Below are 24,545 nucleotides of genomic sequence, written 5' to 3'. Positions count from 1 at the left end.
GGAACAGTGTGTGGGGGGATATTATATTAATAAACAGTGTGTGGGGGATACTAAACAGAGGAGCAGTGTGTTGGGGGATATTATACTGAGGAGCAGTGTGTATGTGGGGATATTATACAGAAGACAAGTGTGTGGGGGGGTACTATGCAGAGTGGCATTGTGTGTGGGGGAATATTATACAGAGAAGCAGTGTGTGGGGGGATATTATACTGAGGAGCAGTGTGTGGGGGATATTATACTGAGGAGCAGTGTGTGGGGGGATAGTATACTGAGGTGCAGTGTGTGTGGGAGATAGTGTACTGAGGTGCAGTGTGGGAGGATATTGTACTGAGGTGCAGTGTGTGGGGGGATATTATACAGAGGAGCAGTGTGGGGAGATATTATACAGAGGCGCAGTGTGTGTGGTAGAGATATACAGAGGAGCAGTGTGTGTGGGAGAGATATTATACAGAGGAGCAGTGTGTGTGGGAGAGATATTATACAGAGGAGCAGTGTGTGTGTGTGTGTGTGTGTGTGTGTGTGAGATATCTTACAGAGGGGCAGTGTGTGGGGATATTATACACAGGGATATCGTGTGGGGGTACACTGAGGGGCAGTGTGTGGGGGAATATTACAAATAGGGGCAGTGTGGGAGAGAGATTATGGAAAGGGTCGGTGTAGAGAGCATATTATGGAGAGAGGAGGTGTAGGGGGTGTATTATTAATTTTCTAAGTGAAATGCTTTATTTTCTGAAACAACTTCAAAGGTGCTAACACTTTTGGCCATGACTGTGTGTGTGTGTGTGTATATATATATATATATATATATATATATACATATATATATACACACATACGTTTTTCCAAGAATGGTGGTGAGTGTGGAGGGTTTGAGGGGTGGAGTCGGAGCTGGGATGGGGTGTAATATCCATGGATACGGCATAAATGGTTGAAATCGGAAGACCTCTAAAAAAACGAGTGACAGACGTGGTGACATTAATATAGATTTGAGGTGCAGATTCTCCAGCACAAATTTGTAATTTATTGTACATTTGAAGAGATCAATTTTCTTAGGATATAAAAAAAGATGGCCTCCTGTCCTCGTTTGTTTCCTGGGTAAAAATCAGTAGGGGGGGGCACCAAAGGGCAGTTTTGCACAGGGCGCCATTCAGGTTAAGGCCGGCCCTGATTATAACTCATTATTATAATAGCATCCATATTCATCATTTGCTTATAATGTGGTTGCATCAGTACATGATTGCATACGGTAAGGTAAATAATTGCTCTTGTTACGCTGCCTCTACTCCGGCTTCACGTGTCTGATTGTATCTCTTTACATGTTTTTAGGCTGTATCGACAACGGTATGAGATGCCAGTCTGTGGGGACACTGAAAGTCGTATCTTGCACCTCTCAGGGGACTTCTCGGCACCGGCTGAATTCTTTGTTACTTTGTCAGTGTTTGCTTTCCTTTATTCCATGTTTGCTTTAGTAATTTACCTGCTCTTCCATGAACGATATACTCAGATACGAAGAGTACCAATTGTGGTAAGTGGCTCAAGTGTGAAGAATTTCTGGGGAGCTGGAAAAAAAAAACTTTGTAATGTTGGATGCATTAGTAGTTCTTCTGGCTGCTGTTGAAATAATGGACTTCTTTTTGATGAGCTGGTTCCTAAGGCTTGTTGCGTTTTTGATGCATTTGTCAATGCGGATTAATCACAAAACCTGCGAGCAAAGAGAATCCTGAAGTCTTATGCACACGTTGAGTATTTTCTCCTTGCAGATTTGCTTCAGATTTTAATTTGCAGCATGTCAATTATTTCAGTGTTTTTGCTGCAGATTTCACCCATACTAATGGATGGGAAAAATTTGCAGCAAAAACAACACGTTCATTTTTGCTGCTGTGTTTTCCTGCCAAGAGATGTAGAAATGGTGCAGAAATGTCTGCACCAAATACTTTAAGGCTATGTGCGCACGTTGCGTACTGGCCCTGCAGAAATTTCTGCAGCGATTTGAACAGCACACGTGCAATTCAAATCGCTGCAGAAACAAAAGCCGATTTCATGCGCTCTGCATGTAGCCCCTCCCAGCCCCTGCCATAGACAGAGCAGGGGCTGCATGCAGAGCGCACAAAAGAAGTGACATATCACTTCTTAGAACGCGCGCTTCGGGCAGCAGCCGAAGCCCTGCACTCTAATACGCCACGTGCGCACGGCTCCTGCACAATCTCCATAGATTGTGCAGGGGACGCAGTATGCATGCAGTTACACTGCGGTGCAGATCGCAGCGTAACTGCATGCAAATACGCAACATGCGCACATAGCCTAAGTGTTCACATAGCTTTACGTTTAGCAGTCTTTCACCAAGGAATTAGAATAGATATTCTACCAACATCAGATGGTTGTTAAGCTCTTGGTCTAAAGATCTTCACAGTTCTTGAGTATTTTGGGCAGTGAGTCTGACCAAAGGCATGCAATATACACTAAAAATAATTTACCATTCCGCAACAGTCAACAGTGGTGATGCCAACTACTGAAGTCTCCTCTGGTACGTAGTATGGATGACACATCATGTAAAAAAGCAAGCAGACAGTGATCAGTGGACATCTGCGCAGCTGAGATGCAGAGGAATTCACAAGTGAAATGTGTTGAGTCTTTTGTTATATTCATATTTAGGCACTGAAAACCTCTTTAAAGGCAATCTGTCACCAAGGTTATACAACCCCATCTGAGAGCAACATGGTGAAGAAACAGAGATCCTGATTTCAGCTATGTGTAACTTAGTGGACTGTGTTCTGCAGTTTTGATAAATATAAGTATAACCACACACACACACACACACACACACACCATTGTGTGTGTCCACTGTTCATAGGCAGAAAGCTGCCAGTCATTGGAGGCAAAGTTATACATAGCTCATGAATATGGAGGACTACCTGGCAGCAGGTTTACTAGTTCTCTAGTGATAATCTACTGATAAAATAGTGATTTTTGTCAATACTACAATAAGCAGCCCGGTAAGTGTCCCATGGTTGGAATCAGGATCTTTGTCTTTACATTGTGCTGCTCTCAAATTAGATGGCAAAAACCTGGTGACAGATTTCCTCCAATGAAGAGTAAAATATTGTAAGTAATGTATCTGAAGAACATTTTTACTCTTTAAATTTGCATTTATTATGTTATATTCCTATGTATGATGTGTTTTAACATTGAGTTTAGCTGATTTACATTAGAACTACTCTATTAATCAAGTACTGATGGCCTTAATGTCATTTTTCAGGATTTCTGTGTGACCGGTGGCTTTGCCTTCTTATGGCTTGTAGCTGCATCAGCATGGGGAAAGGGTCTCATGGATGTGAAATTAGCTACTCACCCATCTAGCATCCTGTCATCAATGCCGGTGTGCCAGCTTGAAAACGCTTCTTGCACTGCCGGTGTTACACCATACTATGGGCTTGCCAATATATCAGTGGTAAGAGAAATTTAGGATTATATATTCAAGAGTATATGCTATTTACTGTACTATACCTAAAAAAATAGACAAACGAAAATATGATTATTAATAATAAAGAATCTAAACCCTAAAAATCGGAACCAATTCAGTGAGTACGGAAATGACAGAGATAACCAAGTACAGCACCCAGCTATTTCCGTCAGTCCCATAGACATTAATGGAGAAGCAGCAGCCATGCGTGATCATGCTATTCCATTTAATTCTGACAGCAGTGAGAGGGAAATGGAGCTTGATGTGGTTCCAGCATTCAGATGATTAACAGCTGTTCAGAGCTTTTTATACAGAGGTGTCCACCTCAAAGTCTTGTGTAGTGGTGTGCATTAAAACAGAAGATTTGGGGAGCATGTCTAAAGAGAAGTGTGCTGGTATAGAACAAAATATTAAAAACTAGTCCCATTGTTTAGGGGGGGGGTCCGTTGTATTAGTTCCACCACCGATGTATTTCAAGTCCAGACAACTGCAGAAAGTGAACAAAAAAAGAAAGTATATATCTTGGCTCACCCTGAGAAGCTTGCAATAGTCCATAATGAATGCCTCACTAGATCAAATGAAGGCCGGTGCCCGGATCCATGTGTTTGACGTCCACAGAGTAAATATAGAAAAGCGCCAGGCTTAATTAAAACTCTTGTCTTTATTGGATGCGATTAAAACATGGTGTGATTAAAATAAAATGACACCTGATGCATTTTGGATTGAGGACCCTGTCTGAAATGCTTCAGGTGTCATTTTATTTTAATCACACCATATTTTAATCGTATCCAATAAAGACAAGAGTTTTAATCAAGCCTGGTGCTGATATCACTTTTCTAGATTTACTCTGTAAATGCAGGAAGTGCTCAACTGCTTAGACAAAATAGATATATATGAAGCAATAATAACTTATATCACTGGACGTCTACAATAGTTTTGAGTTTAACAACATGTTTGTCATGGATTGTAAAGTAGTAACTGGGAATAGAGGTTCCTAAACTGGCCCTCAGGCTAGGGGGCCCTAACTGTCCCTTATCCCAGAAGTACTTCTGAAGGTGAAGATTCTGGACCACCAGTGTAGCCCTGACTCCTGATAAGCCTTAGGTCTAATACCCCATCACCCCCAAACCAGGAGAGGGACTGGACTGGAGTGGTAAATCCCACACAGAAAGACAAACAGTGGGAAACCCAAACTCAAACTCACAGCAATTACTCACAGAGGTACAGTATAGACAAAACTTGCTCAGGATGAAATAAAGAAAAGGATGTAAATAATCAAACGACAAGAGCATTTCCACATCACACCAGGACATCGTACAGTAGTTCACCAGAAGATGGATAACCATCCACATGGACCAGAATCGCAAAAAAGCTATAATCGGCATGGAGTAGAAGATTCCACCATCTTTAAAAGGGCGGAGGCGGCTGTGATAGGTCTCCAGAAAACCATAACCCTAGCAGCAATTGAAAGGTCACCAGAAATTAACTTTTGCTAGACTGATCATTAGTAAGCACACAACAGTGTCAACACCTGGCTCAAGTGAGCAACTCAACAGTACTAGGTGACATGTCAGATTCTGCAATGTGAACAGGGTCAGAAGGCACTATGACACCTGGTGAGTTTAGAGTTGGACACCTTGTGACAATGTTCTGTGAACATATTCAACTCATGCCCTAGGTGGTAGTCCTGCCATATGCATCGAATGAGTCTAAAATAACTGTACGCCAAAAAGATAGATTAAGAAAAAAATTTGGCGTCCACCAAGCAAGTATGTGTCAGTATCCTTTTTTTTCCTGTATAGTTGGCCACCAATACAGTCGGTCATCTTAAAAAAAAGATATAATGCGTAATGTACGTTTTTAACATGGTCACCTATTAATGAGAAGTGGATTTCACCCTCTAAAGGTCTGTTTTTTAGAGCAGTGAAGACTAAACCAGTATAGAGTCATTATTTTATTAGTCAGGTTAGGTCATCACTAGTGATGAGCGAGCACTACTATGCTTGGATGCTCAATACTCGTAAAGAGCAGTTTGACACTAATGGGTTCGACTCGTGTACCGAGTATAGTGGAAACGAGCATTTTTTTGGCAAATCTTCTGGAAAAATATCGAGCACCCTAGCATGGTTGTGGTTGCTGATCACTAGTAATCACCAATGTCCACTATTTTACCTCATAAAAATGGATTGCAGATCTTCATTGTCAGAACTCCACCAACTACTCTACACTTCAATGGTCATTGCATAAGTTAATAGTACATGCAAATATAAGAAAATTTGTAACATATCTGTTTAGATAAATATGCCTCGTTATCCATTTCTCCTTTTGCCTCTGAACTGATCATTGACTCAGAAATACTGCTAAAATCCATATTCCTCAAGACCAGATGTACTGCCAGCTCACTGGGGCATCAAATTATAGCTGCCTATCAATGTTTATGAAAAGCGTAGGAGGCAGAGTGAGAGACACAGATCTACACAGATTGTGCTGCTTCTTTTAATTAAAAGTTTTATCAACCCTAGTGCTGGATTCACATCTACACAGCTTAATACTGCGGTACAATTCTCCTACAATTTCTGAACATGTGCTACAGAGATGGAAGAAATCAGGAATGAATAATGCAGAGATGAAACATTTTAGGATACAAATCAATAACAGTCAGATATAGTAACATTCCTTGTGTGCACTCACGTGTACCAGTAATTGTGTCCTAATTTTTAAGCGATTTAGAAATTAAGGTTTTCTACTACATTTCTCATTACTCTCACCTTTTTCTTGCTTTTCCCACAGCTCTTTGGATTTCTGAATTGCCTGATCTGGTCAGCAAATGCATGGTTTGTGTTCAAGGAAACTGCATGGAGCAAACCTGCAACCAGTAAAGAAGAGTCTGCTGAGCGTGGGGAGGCTGAAGATCTGCAGTGATCCCTCACCACTTCACATCTAGATCAGGAAGTCTCTCTGACTGTGGCTCTCTACTTGTTCCTTAGAGTGGACTTCTTAAGTGACTCTGCTTGTATTTACTTAGAATTGCTCAGCATTGTCATGCGGGTCTTAAAGTCGCCTTGAACCAAAAAAAAAAAAAAAGAAACATCCACTCCAATGCAATAATTTCTTTTTTCATCTTTCTGTTTTCCAAAGTCATTAATTCGTCTACAAGTTGTTACCTCCTCTGGTGCTACCGTATTTATTAAATAAAATGATGTCCACTTTCTCTTTATGGTCAGACTCTTGCCTCCAGTTGCCCCATCTGCCTGCAAACCGCAAGGATATCATAAATGGAGGAGTAGACAGGTTTTTTTTACAACTTTAGTTCAAATTTTCTTTGAAAAATAACACACACAGTGATAATTTTCCATTTATAGCAAAAAACTGCAACTGATCCTTGGATTTTTGATGCAAATTGTAGTTTGAACTCCAAAGGGTCTGCACATTCGTTTCCCTATTGGGGCTAGTCTGAGCGGGGCTATCTTCAGCAGTTTCCTCAATGAAATTGCTTTTATAAGTGTGTCCCATCAATTTTTGTTATGTAATTCACAAAAATAAAAATTGTCTTATTTGCCTTAAGCAACGCAGACCTCATATTGGTCCTTTGTATCCTTCTGCTTCATAAACAAGTTTTCCATTTCCAGGAAAGTTGTGCTCAACGGCGCAGTTTGTTGTAAAACACCAAATTGTTCTTTACTCATCATACCTGGATCCAAAGCTGCCTTTTGCTGCTCCTGGTGTTTGTTGTCTGCAGCTCTGATATCAGGTTGACAGCGCTGCAGCAAATCAGTGAGTTCAGCAGCTCATCATGTCTACACCGGAAGAGCAGCTCTGAGATCCTTGATTGGCTGCAGCACTTTTGACATGACATCACCTCTGCAGACAACAAGAGAGAAGAGTGAGCATATACATTTAGAAATGGACATGGAAAGAATGCAGTAGCTTTTCCATTCCGATTTTCCAGATGATAAATCTAATCTACATTTTACAGTGCTAGCATTGTGGTACTGTAAAATGGCACACCATTTTTGCATCAATTTTTGCAGCTATAAATTTTTGTGCTACTGTGGAAATGAAAACAAACTATTCAATCTTTGCATAACACATAGAAACATACATTTTTCACAAAGTGAACCATAAGTGTTGCTCTTTAATAGTGATGAGCTAGGACTACCATGTTGGGGTGCTCGGTACATGAAATGAGCAGTTAAGACGCTCAGACAGGTGCAATTCGAGTACTGAGTATAATGGAATTCAATGGGAAACTCAACCATTTTCGTTGTGTATATGTAGCGCCTTTACCAGTGTCCTCACACTGTCCTTCCCTCCTCCCATGGCGGTGACACCAGCACAATCACCCTCCCGGCCGCTCAGCTGTGCCTGCTTTTTCCGCTGCCCATTTTGCCGTCTCCCAGGACCTCCACAAGCTGCACATAACCCTGGGAATACACTTAGGATGTGCGCGGCAACACCTTTTCTTAAGGGCCGTGGGCTCTGACCTCGAAGTGCCTCTCAGATATTTCAGGCATTCTCCCCCTATAGGAGATGCCTTGGCAATGTGGTCTATCCTTTAGACACACAATGTCAGTTGTCAGGTCCCTTGTGCCACTACTGCTGTATTGCAGTGTTGCTGTATTGCTCACTCCAGTTTTTATTTTGTAGCACCCTTGCCGGCATACACGCACTATCCTGCTCCCCTGGTGGTGACACTGTCACTCTCACATTCCCAGCCGCCACTCAGTGGTAGTCGCTCCATCCCCAGTCTCTGCCGCTGCATCCTGTGCCTATGCACGCCACACATGTCTTTTCTGAGCGCTCCGAGGGTGCGTGCCTAAAGGCCACTTTACACACAGAGATAAATCTTTGGCAGATCTGTGGTTGTAGTGAAATCATGGACATATTGTTCCATTTGTACACAGCCACAAACCTGGCACTGATTGTCCACAATTTCACTGCAACCACAGATCTGCCGCAGATTTATCTCTGTGTGTAAAGTGGCCTTAAGGCTGAGAGGAATCAGGTATTTAAGGCACCTTCCTCTTAAAGGAGGTAAGAAAATGTTTTCAACATAAGCAGATTCGTCATAATACCAAATATGTCCAAAAATTGAAAATGTATATAATTTGCTTAAAACAATAAATGGACCAAAAGAAAATAAAAAAACAAAACAACAAACAGATAAAAAGGGGATCAGACATCCTTAATGCAACAAGGTGATATTTATTGTAAAAAGGTGAAAGAGTGTGGATGGTGTGACAAAACAACAGTCAAAGAAAGGGCACTCGATTCCCACAAGGAATGTATACAACAAAATTATATAGACAGCCTATTAAGGTCACAGAAAAGGCTATTTGGACAGCACAGAATGGTGTATATGTACATAAATATGGAAACCTCTTTCTCAATTCCAAAAAATTAAATCCAAAGCGGACTATAAAATACTGTGTACAACAAGGGCATGTAGGCAACTCTAATTACATACACCTGTACAAAGACTGTGGTAAATAAAAGCATCAGATAGCCCATTAGGAGCCAATGTTTTCCTTGCTATAATAAACCACAGACTAAAGGATCATATATGTACTGGCTATGGTAAATAAAGAGATAGAAAGAAGGTACATTATCCCTTAATCAATAGAAATTGAAATCAGCTTACCGCAAAAGGTATAGAGAGCAAACCTATACCGCACTGTCCTATGCTGCAACTTGTATTGCCAATACTGACAGGGAATGGCGCCCACCTGATGGCCGTTTCGGCGTGAGCCTCCCTGACAGGTGGAATCCAATTTGGGTTTTTTTGCACCCATATAAGTCTATGGGTGCGAGAGAAACATCACATTGCACTCGGATTACACCAAAGTGCAGTGCAATATACACATCAGCTGATAATGGAGGACACAGGGAGATTAATCCCTCCCTCTTCTCCGCAGCTGTGCTTTGATCGCAGGATCGCATCACAGTATAATAATACTTGGCTTACACTCGCAGCAGAGCAGGAGTAAGGGGTTATTAGTGTACTGCCCCGCGCTCTGCTGCAGCCAAGCCACTCGGATCCAGGCTCGTTGGTGGGTGGCTCGAGCGCCTCCGGACCCGGGGTCACTTCGCTCTGAAAGGATGCTGGCGCTACGTAGGGGGTTGGTAGGTAGGTGTACGGCCGGAGCCGTGTTTGAGTTCGTGACGCCACTCACGGGATGTGGTGAAGGTGTAGACACCACCGTTGCAGTTACGGGGCACCCGGAGGAGATAGTTATGCAGCAAGATGTTAACACCTCCATGGGCAGGGATGATGGCCGCGGGATCCGTTGGGGGGAAGCAGGGCGGTGCAGGGCGATGCGTGGCCGGAGGGCACTGTGGTACTCACTGTTATTGACACACACAAGTCTCTGGTAAACAAAGTTGATGGTGGTCGGTGCCCGCAGCCGGCTGCGTCTGGTCCCCACCCGGTTCGGTGGTCTTTGCCTTTCTCCTGCACCATGTAGTGTGTATGTAAACTGCCTTCGCTTCAGCGACGCGAGTTTGCCGTTTGCCCGCAGAGGCTGGCCCGTGGGATCTCTCTGCCTGTGCGGTGGCTTTCTATCCCCCTCGGTGGGCTGTTGTCTTCAGTCGGGACTTGGGTGGGAAAGGACCTATAGTCCAGACCTCAATCAGTAAATTAACTCAGTCCAGTGGCTTCTGGACCTCGTTTCAGGGATGAAGTACCACCCCTGTGTGCTCCAGTTTCCAGTCGGTTCCCCGGGTCGGTACCGGCGGGCCACTACCCTGTCCCGGTCCACCACAGTTCCACCTGGCCGTCTTCCCGGCTCCTGCAGGCTAAGGCCACCGTATGCCTCTTAGCCGAGGTACCAGGGCTACTACCCTGGCACCTGTCAGTTCCCACTGCAGACCTGTCACCACAGGCCTGCTGCACTCTCCTTCACTCCTCAACTCCACAAACTGATCTGACTCACTGAACTTGACCGACTGCTTCCTGCCTCAGGCCCTCTGAACTCCTCGGTGGGTGTGGCCAACTGCCTGGCCCCGCCCCCATGGTGTGTCCATTAAGCTCTGAGGGAAGTGACTAGGTTTTATGTGTTTGGCTGGTGTTACCTGTGTGGGACTCGTGTTGTGCGGGGCGCTATTTGTGACTACCTGGCTAGTCCAGAGAGTCACATTAGCATATCGTATCCAATGCTCTCGCATCAGATGCTAAATGCCCGTGTGTTGTGAATGTCGTCTGTGTGGGTGCTGTTTTGGAGCTCCCTCTGGTGGCCAGGAATGGTAGTGAAGCTGAGTCTGACACGTTAATTGAGAATTCAGGAAGTCTTATTGCAGACAAGCCTGGTGTATATAGGAGAGCACTTTTTGCCTTGCTGGTGCCGGTAATAGTTGAATTTTCCTCAGTCTCTGAACCTAGCTTGGAGTTTTTTCTGTCCCTGTTTTCCTCTGAAGATAAGTTTTCAAGCTTTTGCTTTGCGTCCTGGTTTACACTTTAGTGTGTTTGTTTTTCTTTTTATTTGGAATCTGTTTTCTTGCAGTTGAAGATTTGCTTTTCAAGTTTGGTAAGCATGGGGGTTCCCCCTTTGCTAGCTCTTCTGCAAAAAAAAGGAAGATTCTCCCTGTCGAACTTGATTATTTGCACTTTTGTATTTTTGTGTTATTTTTGGTATTTTGTTCTCCCATTATTTACAAGAGTACCTGATATAGTGGGGGTGAGGTAGTTCGACCTCCAGGGCCATTTTTACTATCAGGAGATTGGTATTTTTCTGCATGGTGTTATACTGAGTGCAATCAGTTTCCTTTTCTTTCCTTTGTATCTAGGTAGTCGGGCCTCGCTTTTGCTAAATCTATTTTTCCTATCTGTGTATCGTGTTTTCCTACATCACTGTCATCTTTACAGTATATGTTGGGGGCTGGCTAGTCCTTTGGGGACTTTTCTGAGGCAAGTAAGATTTCCTCATTTCTATCTGTGAGGTGTAGCTAGTTTCTCTGGCTGTGACGTGGCGTCTAGGTGTTTAGGAACGCTCCACAGCTACTTCTTGTGTGGTCTGATAGTTAGGGGATTGCGGTCAACTCAGGTTCCAACTACTCTTGTTTTTCTTGTCTTGTTTCTACTAATGGGATTTTTTTGTAATCTTCCACGGTTACCGGATCACAACACCTGTGTGTCCTTAGCCTAAAAGCACCACTCCAGTGGGGTGGGAGGGAAACAACGCTGGAGTTGTGCTTTCACTTATATTTTGTTTTCTAAACCTGTGGAGCATTTCAGAGAATAATAGCCCGGCTCTGATTGTGCAGCCAGGCTCTGATTCATGCTGTCATTCATTTGGCAATATGAATCAGATGACAAGTTCCCCTTAAAAGGTGTCACTGTTCATTATGATAAACCACTCATTTGTTGTAGAGCCTCCATATAAAATGAAAGGTTGATCATCAGGTCACTTAAATTAATTGCTGTGAAGTTTCATACGCTATTAAAAACCTAAGAGAGCTTTTAGTGCACCTGCTGTTGCAGAACATCTTTTAAAAGATGAACATTAATTCTGGGTAGGATATATCAATGGTCAACATGTGCACCATCATAGTGTCCAGTAAGCAGCTTTCTACAATCAGCATATACTGCAGGTAACTGAGTTAATGAATATTATGGCTAATAATTCTATCAGTTGGTACAGAGACAACAAGGGGCCCGATGCTGTTTTACAGAGGGGTCCTTAGCTGTCTGCATCTGCCTCTGAATTACTTGACTTACCCCTTTTCTTTTAACCTCTTGTTTTAGTCTCTTCGACTTGTGAAGTTGTGACATACATCTTTGGGATGTATGGAGCAGGCAGGTGCCGGCTGTGTTACAAAGATGGCATCTGTCTCTAACAGTATTGGCTGAAGCGCGATACAATTGTTGCTGTTAGCCATTTTTATGCCACTGTCAATCACTGACAGCAGCATTTAAATTAGCTGTGTTGGTCTTGTGACATGATTGCAGGAAGCTGATGGGTTGCCTTGGCAGACAGGGGACTCCTGAAAACCACAGTAACTGCCATCTTTATCCACCTGTGATTTCCATAACTTCATGACTTCTCCTTAGTATTGTAATTTTAATGTTGAGGATTGTATATTAATGTGTGGCACTGTACCATAACTATTGCACACAGTAGTGTCACTATAACACATAAACAATCATGCTCAGACTGGTCCATAGGGAAGCAGGTGAATTCCAAAGTGGGCCAATTAAACCTTGCATGAGCAGTGTTTGCCACAGTACACTTAAAGGGAATCTGTCATTAGGATTTCACGCTCTAGAGTATTTATATGTGCATGTAAATACTTCAAAGACAAAGACAATACCTTTACTAAGCTAGTCTGTTCCTCCATTCATGGAAAATCAGGGTTTGAATCATATCCAAATGAGGCTGAATAACTCTTTGTAGATATGAAGCCTCTGTCACACTAGCTCTATTCCTCACGTAGCGCCATCGCCTCCTGTTTGACTGACAGTCATTATGCTGTGTGACTTCAGGCAAAGGAGTGATCAGCAGGAAGAGGTGGAGAATAGGGCTGGGTGACAGAAGCTTCAGATCTACAAATAGCTCTTCAGCTTGATTTGCATATCAATTCAAGAGCTGATTTCTCAGTAACAGATGAACAGACTGGCCATGAAAAGGTACTGCTAGATTTTTTTTCAAAGGGCTACCTCAAGGCTGTACAAAATACGGCCCGCAAGCCAAATGCGGTCCGTGGACCTGTCCCAGAGACGCCTCACTCTTCTTCCTATAGCACTATGGCATCAGGACAGGGGCAGAGGTATGCCTTTCATCCCCGGCCCCATCTTCAGCAGTGTGATGAGGTCAGCAGTTTGTGATCTCATCACACTGCTGCTGACACCTTAGCACCGAAGTGCAGATGATATGGGTAATAGTAAGTGCTCCATCAAGGAGCAGGAGATTAAATGCTTTATCATTGTGGATGAGGGAGTTAATGTTCCTGTGAAGGCACATAATTGAGGGACAATTGTGAAAGGGGGCACAGTGGAGGTACTTTTCGAGAGGGGCAGTGTTGGGGATATTTTCCAAAGGGGCAGTGTGTGTATGTGGGCATATTTTGCAGAGAGGTAGTGTGGGGGATATTATGGAGAGGGGCAGTGTGTGTGTGGGGGATATTTTGCATAGGGGCAGTGTAGGAGGATATTTTGGAGAAGGGTAGTCTGATTTGCTTTATGGAAAAGGGGCAGTGTGATGGGGACATTATGGAGAGGGCAATGTGGGCGATATTATGGAAAGGGACAATATGGGGGATATTATGGAGAATAGCAGTGTGGGGGGATATTTTGTGCAGGAAGCACAGCAATTATTTATTCACGAGCACAGTATGAGAGATATTTGAAATTATGGGGCAGTATAATGACACTTTTATTTTTAAGGGCACTGTGTCAGGAAGTGCTGCTGAAGAGAGAAAAGAGAGAAGTCTGCGGAAATGAACTATTGGCATGAAATCTTATCACTGTGACTGTACTACATGAAAACAAACGGGATGGAAACAACTCCAACCAGATTAGATGTTGCCTATAAGGTACCTGGATGTAAATGTTTATTTGTGATTTTTCCTGTTTCATCAATACTGTGGATGCTGTATGGTCCACCGTCTGATAATGACTATTACCAACTCCCAGTATCTCCTTACCATTGTTAAAGACATACTAGGAATTGTACGCTCATGCGATACAATTGTACATGGGGCTGATCTGATATTGCAGTTGTTCATTGTACTTAGGGGCACTTTGCACACTACGACATCGCAAGCCGATGCTGCGATGCCGAGCGCGATAGTCCCCGCCCCCGTCGCAGCTGCAATATCATGGTGATAGCTGCCGTAGTGAACATTATCGCTACAGCAGCTTCACATGCACTCACCTGCCCTGCGACATCGCCTCCTTCCCAAGGGGGCGGGTCGTGCTGCGTCATAGCGACGTCACACGGCAGGCGGCCAATAGAAGCGGAGGACGGAGATGAGCGGGATGTAAAAATCCCGCCCACCTCCTTCCTTCCGCATAGCTGGCCGGGACGCAAGTTGGAGATGTTCCTCTCTCCTGCGGCTTCACACACAGCGATGTGTGCTGCCGCAGGAACGAGGAACAACATCGTAACATCGGCCTTTCCCAATTCATGGAAATGACCGACGCTACACCGATGATACGATTTCGACGCTTTTGTGCTCGTTAATCTATCAAAAATGCTTTACACACTATGATGTCGAGAGAGACGCCGGAAGTGCGTCACTTTCAATTTGACCCCACCGACATCGCACCTGCGATGTCATAGTGTGCAAAGTGTCCCTTAGTGTTATGATCCGGTAACCGTGAAAGATTACAAAAAACTCCCATTGGTGAAAAAACACCAAGAAAACAGGAGTAGTTGGAACCTGGGCTGACCGCAATCCCCTAACTATAACACAAGAAGTAGCCGTGGAGCGTTCGTAAAAACTTAGACGCCTTGTCACAGCTGGAGAAAGTAGCTACGCCTCACAGAAAGAAATGAGGAAATCTACCTTGCCTCAGAATAGTCTCCAAAGGAGTAGATATCCCCAACATACAAAGATTACGGTGATGTAGGAAAACTCAATACACAGATAGGAAAAATAGATTTAGCAAAGGCGAGGCCCAACTAACTTGATACAAAGAAAAGTAAAGGAAAGTGATTGTGGTCAGTACAAAATCCCTGTAGAAAAATACCAAACTTCTGATGGTAACAATGGCACTGGAGGTCGAATGACCTCACCCCCACTATATCAAGTACTCTTGTAAATAATGGGAGAACAAAATATCAAAAAGAACACAAAATACAGAAGAGCAAATAATCAAATTATACAGGGAGAAAATTGTTTTTCCTGCAGGAGAGCTAGCAAAGGGGGAACCCCCATGCTCACAACACAAAATATACCAAACTTCATCTGCAAGAAAACAGATACAAGGCAAAACAAGGAAAAACAACCACCCTAAGGTGTAAACCAGAAAGCAAGGAAAAAACTGAGAACTTATCTGCAGAAGTCTTGCTCAGGGAAACAAGGAAGGACAAAACTCCAACCCAGGAACATAGACTGAGGAATATACAATTATAACCAGCGCCAGCAAGGCTAAAAGTGCTCTCCTATATAGACCAGACTTGTCTGCAATAGGACTTCCTAAAATTCCCAATTAACGCTGACACCTGTCTGAGTCACAAGCTCAGATTCAGCTCCACTACCATTCCTTGCCACCAGAGGGAGCTTCAAAACAGCACCCACACAGACGACATTCACAACAACTTAGCATGGTGATTTGTTCATGTACTGAGGGTGGTTCTGGGGCAGCATTTATGTACAAATATTGGTTCTGGCGAATCATGTACTGACAGTGGTTCTGGCACTGCATTCATGTACTGAATGTGGTTTTGGGCCTGAATTCATGCTGTGATGGTTGTTCTGACGCTACATTCATGTACTAACGGTGGTTCTGGTGCTGAATTCATGTACTGATGCTGGTTGTTCGGCTGCATTCATGTACTGATTGCGGTTTTGACACTGTATTCTTGTACAATCAGTGGTTTGTGCACTGCATTCATGTACTAGTAATATTTAGATAGGAGCGCACCAATATTCCAAAATAGAAAAAGGATAATAGCAAGAAGGGTGCTACCTGGTGCGGTAGAGTGGTAGACACAACAAGAGAAGAAAAGTAACCGCACAAGTATCAGATGCACACCATAATATAGGATAAAAAATTGCCTTTATTGTATACCAAATCTAAAAACATTTAAAAGAGTGCAAATTTACAAGCCACCAGAGGTGGAGGCGAGAGTGCCCTGGGCAGAGCAAGTCACCACAGCATAACAATGATAATTACATGCATGAATACAACAAGCAAAAGAATGCTGTGAAAAAAAGTGCCAATGTATAATACTGAATGCTCAACAATGCAGGATCTGGATAACCAGGGGTAATGGGAATAATAATTTTATACAATACTCAGAGAGCAATAGTGAATATAATAATCCAAAGACCAGGTCACAAAGGTATAGGTAACACAAATGATGGAAGGATGCAATAGTCCAGAGTATACAACATAAGTACGCAGAGGAGGATGAATCTAAATGGAAGATTACCATGCCGTGTGACCTAATTGTGCTCCCTGAACCTGTATGAAAAAATACAGTGCATGTAGCCTGTGTATATACCAAAGAAATAGTACTGACGTAAGTCTGCACAAAGATCTAGTCAAAAATACAATACCCCAATAATCAGTGAAGGTTATGCAGAAAGGCACAGAGATGGCAAAAAGGGGATGCCCAGGGCAGGCAGGCCGACGCGTGTCGCCGCCTAAGCGGCTTCCTCAGGGCAAGTGCGGCGGTATACAGAGAACCGGCATATTAAATACACATGCATTCATGTACTGACAGTGATTCTGGTACTGCATTTATGTACTGACATAGTTCTGATCTTGTACATATGTAGCAATCTAAAATGTGCTTTATGGCTATGTTAAAACTTAAAAATCCTCAAAACTTAGAGTTTTGAAATTATAAGGAGGATTTGGTGAGATTCGGCTCCAAAAAGTCAGTGTAACAGCGTATGTTCACATTTATTTTTTTGGAGCAGTAACTGCACATAATCTTTCCAAATCCTCCTCAAATACACAGTTTGTTCACAGTACAAGTTTGTTCCAGTGATGTATTAATGTACTGTTGGTGGTTCTGGCCATGTATCCCTTTAAATATTTTGCAGCCCTTGGGATTGGTACAGTACGGCAAAGCAGCCCTTGGGCTAAAAAAAAATTCTCATTAATGCAACGTCTTTAGACAAAGGCAGCATCTTATAATTTATTTAATAAACTACCGAGTTTATTATTTTATAGAAGTATTGGCATAACTGTGAACAAGGTTCAGGTAATATTGCATGTATATTGCAGTAGGGAATCCCATAATCAATTTTTCTGGTGGGCCCGTAACACCCCAATCCGACACTGTGGACAATACCTCCACATTACGGACTGGCTCTGCTGTAGTATCTATCATTTGTACTCAGAGGTGTTTTATAGTTGTATCACATAGTTACAACCCTCACGCATTTCTGTTATTGTAGCCATATAGTAGTGCCAGACAGGAAACCCACCACAGTGTAACAGTATTCAAGGAAACAATTAAAAGACTTATCATGTAGCCCCGGCCTTATCATGTAGCCCCGGCCTTACCATGCAGCCCCAGCCTTATCATGTAGCCCCAGCCTTATCATGTAGCCCCAGCCTTATCATGTAGCCCCAGCCTTACCATGTATCCCCGGCCTTATCATGTAGCCCCGGCCTTACCATGCAGCCCCAGCCTTATCATGTAGCCACAGCCTTATCATGTAGCCCCAGCCTTATCATGTAGCCCCAGCCTTAGCATGTAGCCCCAGCCTTGTCATGTAACCCCAGCCTTACCATGTAGCCCCAGCCTTATAATGTAGCCCCAGCCTTATCATGTATCCCCAGCCTTACCATGTAGCCCCAGCCTTGTCATGTAACCCCAGCCTTACCATGTAGTCCCAGCCTTACCATGTAGTCCCAGCCTTATCATGTAGCCCCAGCCTTACCATGTAGCCCCAGCCTTATCATGTAGCCCCGGTCTTACCATTTAGCCCCAGCCTTACCATGTAGCCCCAGCCTTATCATGTAGCCCCAGCCTTACCATGTAGTCCCAGCCTTATCATGTAGCCTCAGCCTGATCATGTAGTCCCAGCCTTATCATGTAGCCTCAGCCTTATCATGTAGCCCCAGCCTTACCATGTAGCCCCAGCCTTATCATGTAGCCCCAGCCTTATCATGTAGCCCAAGCCTTATCATGTAGCCCCAGCCTTATCATGTAGCCTCCGCCTTATCATGTAGCCTCAGCCTTATCATGTAGCCCCAGCCTTACCATGTAGCCCCAGCCTTATCATGTAGCCCCAGCCTTACCATGTACCCTCAGCCTTATCATGTAGCCCCAGCCTTACTATGTAGCCCCAGCCATACCATGTAGCCCCAGCCTTATCATGTAGCCCCAGCCTTACCATGTAGCCCCAGCCTTATCATGTAGCCTCAGCCTTATCATGTAGCCACAGCCTTACCATGTAGCCCCAGCCTTATCATGTAGCCCCAGCCTTACTATGTAGCCCCAGCCTTACCATGTAGCCCCAGCCTTATCATGTAGCCCCAGCCTTACCATGTAGTCCCAGCCTTTTCATGTAGCCCCAGCCTTACTATGTAGCCCCAGCCTTACCATGTAGCCCCAGCCTTATCATGTAGCCTCAGACTTATCATGTAGCCTCAGCCTTATCATGGAGCCCCAGCCTTATCATGTAGCCCCAGCCTTACCATGTTGCCCCAGCCTTATCATGTAGCCCCCACCTTACCATGTAGCCCCAGCCTTATCATGTAGCCTCAGCCTTATCATGTAGCCCCAGCCTTATCATGTAGCACCAGCCTTACCATGTAGCCCCAGCCTTACCATGTAGTCCCAGCCTTACCATGTAGTCCCAGCCTTATCATGTAGCCCCAGCCTTACCATGTAGCCCCAGCCTTATCATGTAGCCCCGGCCTTACCATTTAGCCCCAGCCTTACCATGTAGCCCCAGCCTTATCATGTAGCCCCAGCCTTACCATGTAGTCCCAGCCTTATCATGTAGACTCAGCCTTATCATGTAGTCCCAGCCTTATCATGTAGCCTCAGCCTTATCATGTAACCCCAGCCTTGTCATGTAGCCTCAGCCTTATCATGTAGCCCCAGCCTTATCATGTAGCCCCAGCCTTGTCATGAAGCCTCAGCCTTATCATGTAGCCCCAGCCTTATCATGTAGCCCCAGCCTTATCATGTAGCCCCAGCCTTGTCATGTAGCCTGAGCCTTATCATGTAGCCCCAGCCTTATCATGTAGCCCCAGCCTTGTCATGTAGCCTCAGCCTTATCATGTAGCCCCAGCCTTATCATGTAGCCCCAGCCTTACCATGTAGCCCCAGCCTTATCATGTAGCCCCAGCCTTGTCATGTAGCCCCAGCCTTATCATGTAGCCTCCGCCTTATCATGTAGCCTCAGCCTTATCATGTAGCCCCAGCCTTACCATGTAGCCCCAGCCTTATCATGTAGCCCCAGCCTTACCATGTACCCTCAGCCTTATCATGTAGCCCCAGCCTTACTATGTAGCCCCAGCCTTACCATGTAGCCCCAGCCTTATCATGTAGCCCCAGCCTTACCATGTAGCCCCAGCCTTATCATGTAGCCTCAGCCTTATCATGTAGCCCCAGCCTTACCATGTAGCCCCAGCCTTATCATGTAGCCTCAGCCTTATCATGTAGCCTCAGCCTTATCATGTAGCCCCAGCCTTATCATGTAGCCTCCGCCTTATCATGTAGCCCCAGCCTTATCATGTAGCCTCAGCCTTATCATGTAGCCTCAGCCTTATCATGTAGCCCCAGCCTTACCATGTAGCCCCAGCCTTACCATGTAGCCCCAGCCTTATCATGTAGCCTCAGCCTTATCATGTAGCCCCAGCCTTATCATGTAGCCCCAGCCTTGTCATGTAGCCTGAGCCTTATCATGTAGCCCCAGCCTTATCATGTAGCCCCAGCCTTGTCATGTAGCCTCAGCCTTATCATGTAGCCCCAGCCTTATCATGTAGCCCCAGCCTTACCATGTAGCCCCAGCCTTATCATGTAGCCCCAGCCTTGTCATGTAGCCCCAGCCTTATCATGTAGCCTCCGCCTTATCATGTAGCCTCAGCCTTATCATGTAGCCCCAGCCTTACCATGTAGCCCCAGCCTTATCATGTAGCCCCAGCCTTACCATGTACCCTCAGCCTTATCATGTAGCCCCAGCCTTACTATGTAGCCCCAGCCTTACCATGTAGCCCCAGCCTTATCATGTAGCCCCAGCCTTACCATGTAGCCCCAGCCTTATCATGTAGCCTCAGCCTTATCATGTAGCCCCAGCCTTACCATGTAGCCCCAGCCTTATCATGTAGCCTCAGCCTTATCATGTAGCCTCAGCCTTATCATGTAGCCCCAGCCTTATCATGTAGCCTCCGCCTTATCATGTAGCCCCAGCCTTATCATGTAGCCTCAGCCTTATCATGTAGCCTCAGCCTTATCATGTAGCCCCAGCCTTACCATGTAGCCCCAGCCTTACCATGTAGCCCCAGCCTTATCATGTAGCCTCAGCCTTATCATGTAGCCCCAGCCTTACCATGTAGCCCCAGCCTTATCATGTAGCCCCAGCCTTACTATGTAGCCCCAGCCTTACCATGTAGCCCCAGCCTTATCATGTAGCCTCAGCCTTATCATGTAGCCTCAGCCTTATCATGGAGCCCCAGCCTTATCATGTAGCCCCAGCCTTACCATGTAGCCCCAGCCTTATCATGTAGCCCCCGCCTTACCATGTAGCCCCAGCCTTATCATGTAGCCTCAGCCTTATCATGTAGCCTCAGCCTTATCATGGAGCCCCAGCCTTATCATGTAGCCCCAGCCTTACCATGTAGCCCCAGCCTTACCATGTAGCCCCAGCCTTACTATGTAGCCCTATCCTTATCATGTAGCCTCAGCCTTATCATGTAGCCTCAGCCTTACCATGTAGCCCCAGCCTTATCATGGAGCCCCAGCCTTATCATGTAGCCCCAGCCTTACTATGTAGCCCCAGCCTTACCATGTAGCCCCAGCCTTACCATGTAGCCCCAGCCTTACCATGTAGCCCCAGCCTTATCATGTAGCCCCAGCCTTACTATGTAGCCCCAGCCTTACCATGTAGCCCCAGCCTTATCATGTAGCCCCAGCCTTACCATGTAGCCCCAGCCTTATCATGTAGCCCCAGCCTTACTATGTAGCCCCAGCCTTACCATGTAGCCCCAGCCTTACCATGTAGCCTCAGCCTTATCATATAGCCTCAGCCTTATCATGCAGCCCCAGCCTTATCATGTAGCCCGTCTTACCATGTAGCCCCAGCCTTATCATGTAGCCCCCGCCTTAGCATGTAGCCCCAGCCTTATCATGTAGCCTCAGCCTTATCATGTAGCCTCAGCCTTATCATGGAGCCCCAGCCTTATCATGTAGCCCCGGCCTTATCATGTAGCCTCAGCCTTATCATGTAGCCTCAGCCTTATCATGGAGCCCCAGCCTTATCATGTAGCCTCAGCCTTATCATGGAGCCCCAGCCTTACCATGTAGCCCCAGCCTTATCATGTAGCCCCCGCCTTACCATGTAGCCCCAGCCTTATCATGTAGCCCCCGCCTTATCATGTAGCCCCCACCTTACCATGTAGCCCCAGCCTTACCATGTAGCCCCAGCCTTATCATGTAGCCTCAGCCTTATCATGTAGCCTCAGCCTTATCATGTAGCCCCAGCCTTATCATGTAGCCTCAGCCTTATCATGTAGCCTCAGCCTTATCATGGAGCCCCAGCCTTATCATGTAGCCCCAGTCTTATCATGTAGCCTCAGCCTTATCATGTAGCCCCAGTCTTATCATGTAGCCTCAGCCTTATCATGTAGCCTCAGCCATACCATGTAGCCCCAGCCTTATCATGTAGCCTCAGCCTTACCATGTAGCCCCAGCCTTATCATGGAGCCCCGGCCTTATCATGTAGCCTCAGCCTTACCATGTAGCCCCAGCCTTATCATGTAGCCCCAGCCTTATCATGTAGCCCCAGCCTTATCATGTAGCCCCCGCCTTATCATGTAGCCTCAGCCTTATCATGGAGCCCCGGCCTTATCATGTAGCCTCAGCCTTATCATGGTGCCCCAGCCTTATCATGTAGCCCCAGACTTATCATGGGACCTTGTGGCTGGACATAATGGTAGGAAATGTTGCACATATGCGATTCTTGCCACTTTTTATTAATGGCTAGATAAGGTAAGCTAAAAATAAAGCGGTGACTATATGAAGCTTGGCTTGGTGTCAGGACATTGCCGGTGGCACAGAGGAATACAGCAGCTCTGACATGTTGTATCGCGGTGCTCCGGGTGACCGCTGGGTGGCGCTGTGGCCGCCGGTACATTACGTCTGATTCACAGAAAGCAGGAAATGTAATAACGAGGAAGTTGTGTCCGGAGCCTCCATATCCGGCGCTGCTCCGTGTCCCCGGCCGGCAGTGTACGGTACGTCAGTGTGCGTGACTGAATGGCACAGCTGTTATGGCTGCTCTCTGTATACTCCACCTGTCCTGTACTCGGCTCCTGTCTGTGCTTTCATACAACCTCTTTACAGCTGATGTCTCACTACATCTCCCAGCATGGCTGGAATACTTGAAGATGCCTTCATTGATGACTGCGGTGCCTATGCCGTGTGTCTTCTTCTATTTAACACACACACACACACACACACACACACACACACACACTCACTCACTCTGTGAGGGCCCTGTGCAAGAACAATAAAGGGACCCCTGTACAAGAACAATATAGGGAACCCCTGTGCAAGAACAATATAGGGGCAGCTGTGCAAGAACAATATAGGGGGCCCTGTGAAAGAACAATATAAGGGCAGCTGCGCAAGAACAATATAGGGTGCCATGCGCAAGAACAATATAGGGGGCCATGTGCAAGAACAATATAGGGGCCCTGTGCAAGAATAATATAGGGGGTCCTGTGCAAGAACAATATAGGGCCCCCCGTGCAAGATCAATATAGGGGCCCTGTGCAAGAATAATATAGGGGGTCCTGTGCAAGAACAATATAGGGGCAGCTGTGCAAGAACAATATAGGGGGCCATGCGCAAGAACAATATAGGGGACCCTGTGCAAGAACAATATAGGGGCACCTGTACAAAAACAATATAGGGGCAGCTGTGCAAGAACAATAAAGGGACCCCCTGTACAAGAACAATATAGGGGGCCCTGTGCAAGAACAATATAGGGCCCCCCGTGCAAGAACAATATAGGGGCCCTGTGCAAGAATAATATAGGGGGTCCTGTGCAAGAACAATATAGGGGCAGCTGTGCAAGAACAATATAGGGGGCCCTGTGCAAGAACAATATAGGGGCACCTGTACAAGAACTATATAGAGCACCTGTGCAAGAACAATATAGGGGGCCCTGTGCAAGAACAATAAAGGGACCACTGTACAAAAACAATATAGGGGGCCCTGTGCAAGAACAATATAGGGGAACCTGTACAAGAACAATGTAGGGGCACCTGGGCAAGAACAATATATGGGCACCTATGCAAGAACAATATAGGGACCCCTGTGCAGGAACAATATAGGGGCCCTGTGCGAGAACAATATAGGGGGCCCTGTGCAAGAACAATATAGGGGGCCCTGTACAAGAACAATATAGGGGCACCTGTACAAGAACAATATAGGGGCCCCTGTGCAAGAACAATATAGGGGCACATGTGCAAGAACAATATAGGGGCACCTGTGCAAGAACAATATAGGGGCCCCTGTACAAGAACAATATAGGGGCCCCTGTGCAGGAACAATATAGGGGCCCTGTGCGAGAACAATATAGGGCCACCGTGCAAAAACAAAAATTTATATTTGCCAAATGCCAGAATAATAAGAGAGAGAATGTTTTAAGGCATTTTTATTACTTTCTGCAAAGTAAAAAGCTTACATACACTAAGAGTACTATGCCGTTAAACAATATGGGACAGCCCATATGATGATGTCATGTCTTTGGAAGCTTCTGATTTATTGGCAACATCTGAGTTAATTAGAGACACACCTGTGGATGTATTTTAATGCACACTTGAAACACACTGCTTCTTTATGTAGCATCATGGGAAAGTCAAAATAAATCAGCCAAGATCTCAGGAAGGGATGGGGACTTACACAAGTCTGGTTCATCCTTGGCTGTAATTTCCAGATACTTGAAGGTGCCTTGTTCATCTGTACAAACAATTATAAGCAAGTACAAACAAGATGGGAATGTCCAGCCATCATACTGCTCAGGAAGGAGATGGGTTATGTGTACCAGAGATTTGTGTTTTGGTCAGACATGTGTATATCAACCCAAGAACAAAAGAAAAAGATCTTGTGAAGATGCTGGCGGAAGCTGGTAAGATTGTGTCATTATCCACAGTGAAAAGTGTATCAACATGGGCTGAAAGGCCACTCTGCCAGAAAGAACCATTTACTCTAAAAGAATCATAAAAAGT

At 45.2% G+C, this 24,545-nt stretch overlaps 2 protein-coding genes across 2 annotated transcripts in view; both read left to right on the top strand.

Annotated features, from left to right (window-relative positions):
• Positions 1-6,671, top strand: part of SYPL2 (synaptophysin like 2) — a 49,985-nt gene extending 43,314 nt beyond the window's left edge. The window contains exons 4-6 of the mRNA XM_075333726.1: positions 1,327-1,525; positions 3,257-3,448; positions 6,251-6,671. Coding sequence (XP_075189841.1) covers positions 1,327-1,525; positions 3,257-3,448; positions 6,251-6,382 — 523 coding nt within the window. The 3' untranslated portion in view covers positions 6,383-6,671. The remainder of the gene's footprint in view (positions 1-1,326; positions 1,526-3,256; positions 3,449-6,250) is intronic.
• A 15,802-nt stretch (positions 6,672-22,473) lies between these two features.
• The window catches only part of CYB561D1 (cytochrome b561 family member D1), a 49,592-nt gene continuing 47,520 nt past the window's right edge, over positions 22,474-24,545 (top strand). Inside the window, exon 1 of the mRNA XM_075335761.1 lies at positions 22,474-22,544. The gene's annotated coding sequence lies outside the window, so the exon portion shown is untranslated. The remainder of the gene's footprint in view (positions 22,545-24,545) is intronic.

This window comes from Anomaloglossus baeobatrachus, chromosome 2 (genome assembly GCF_048569485.1).
Source record: "Anomaloglossus baeobatrachus isolate aAnoBae1 chromosome 2, aAnoBae1.hap1, whole genome shotgun sequence".
Classification (NCBI taxonomy): Eukaryota; Metazoa; Chordata; class Amphibia; order Anura; family Aromobatidae; genus Anomaloglossus; species Anomaloglossus baeobatrachus.
The sequence above is the reverse complement of the archived record's forward strand: the minus strand, read 5'-3'. Positions and strand labels throughout refer to the sequence as shown.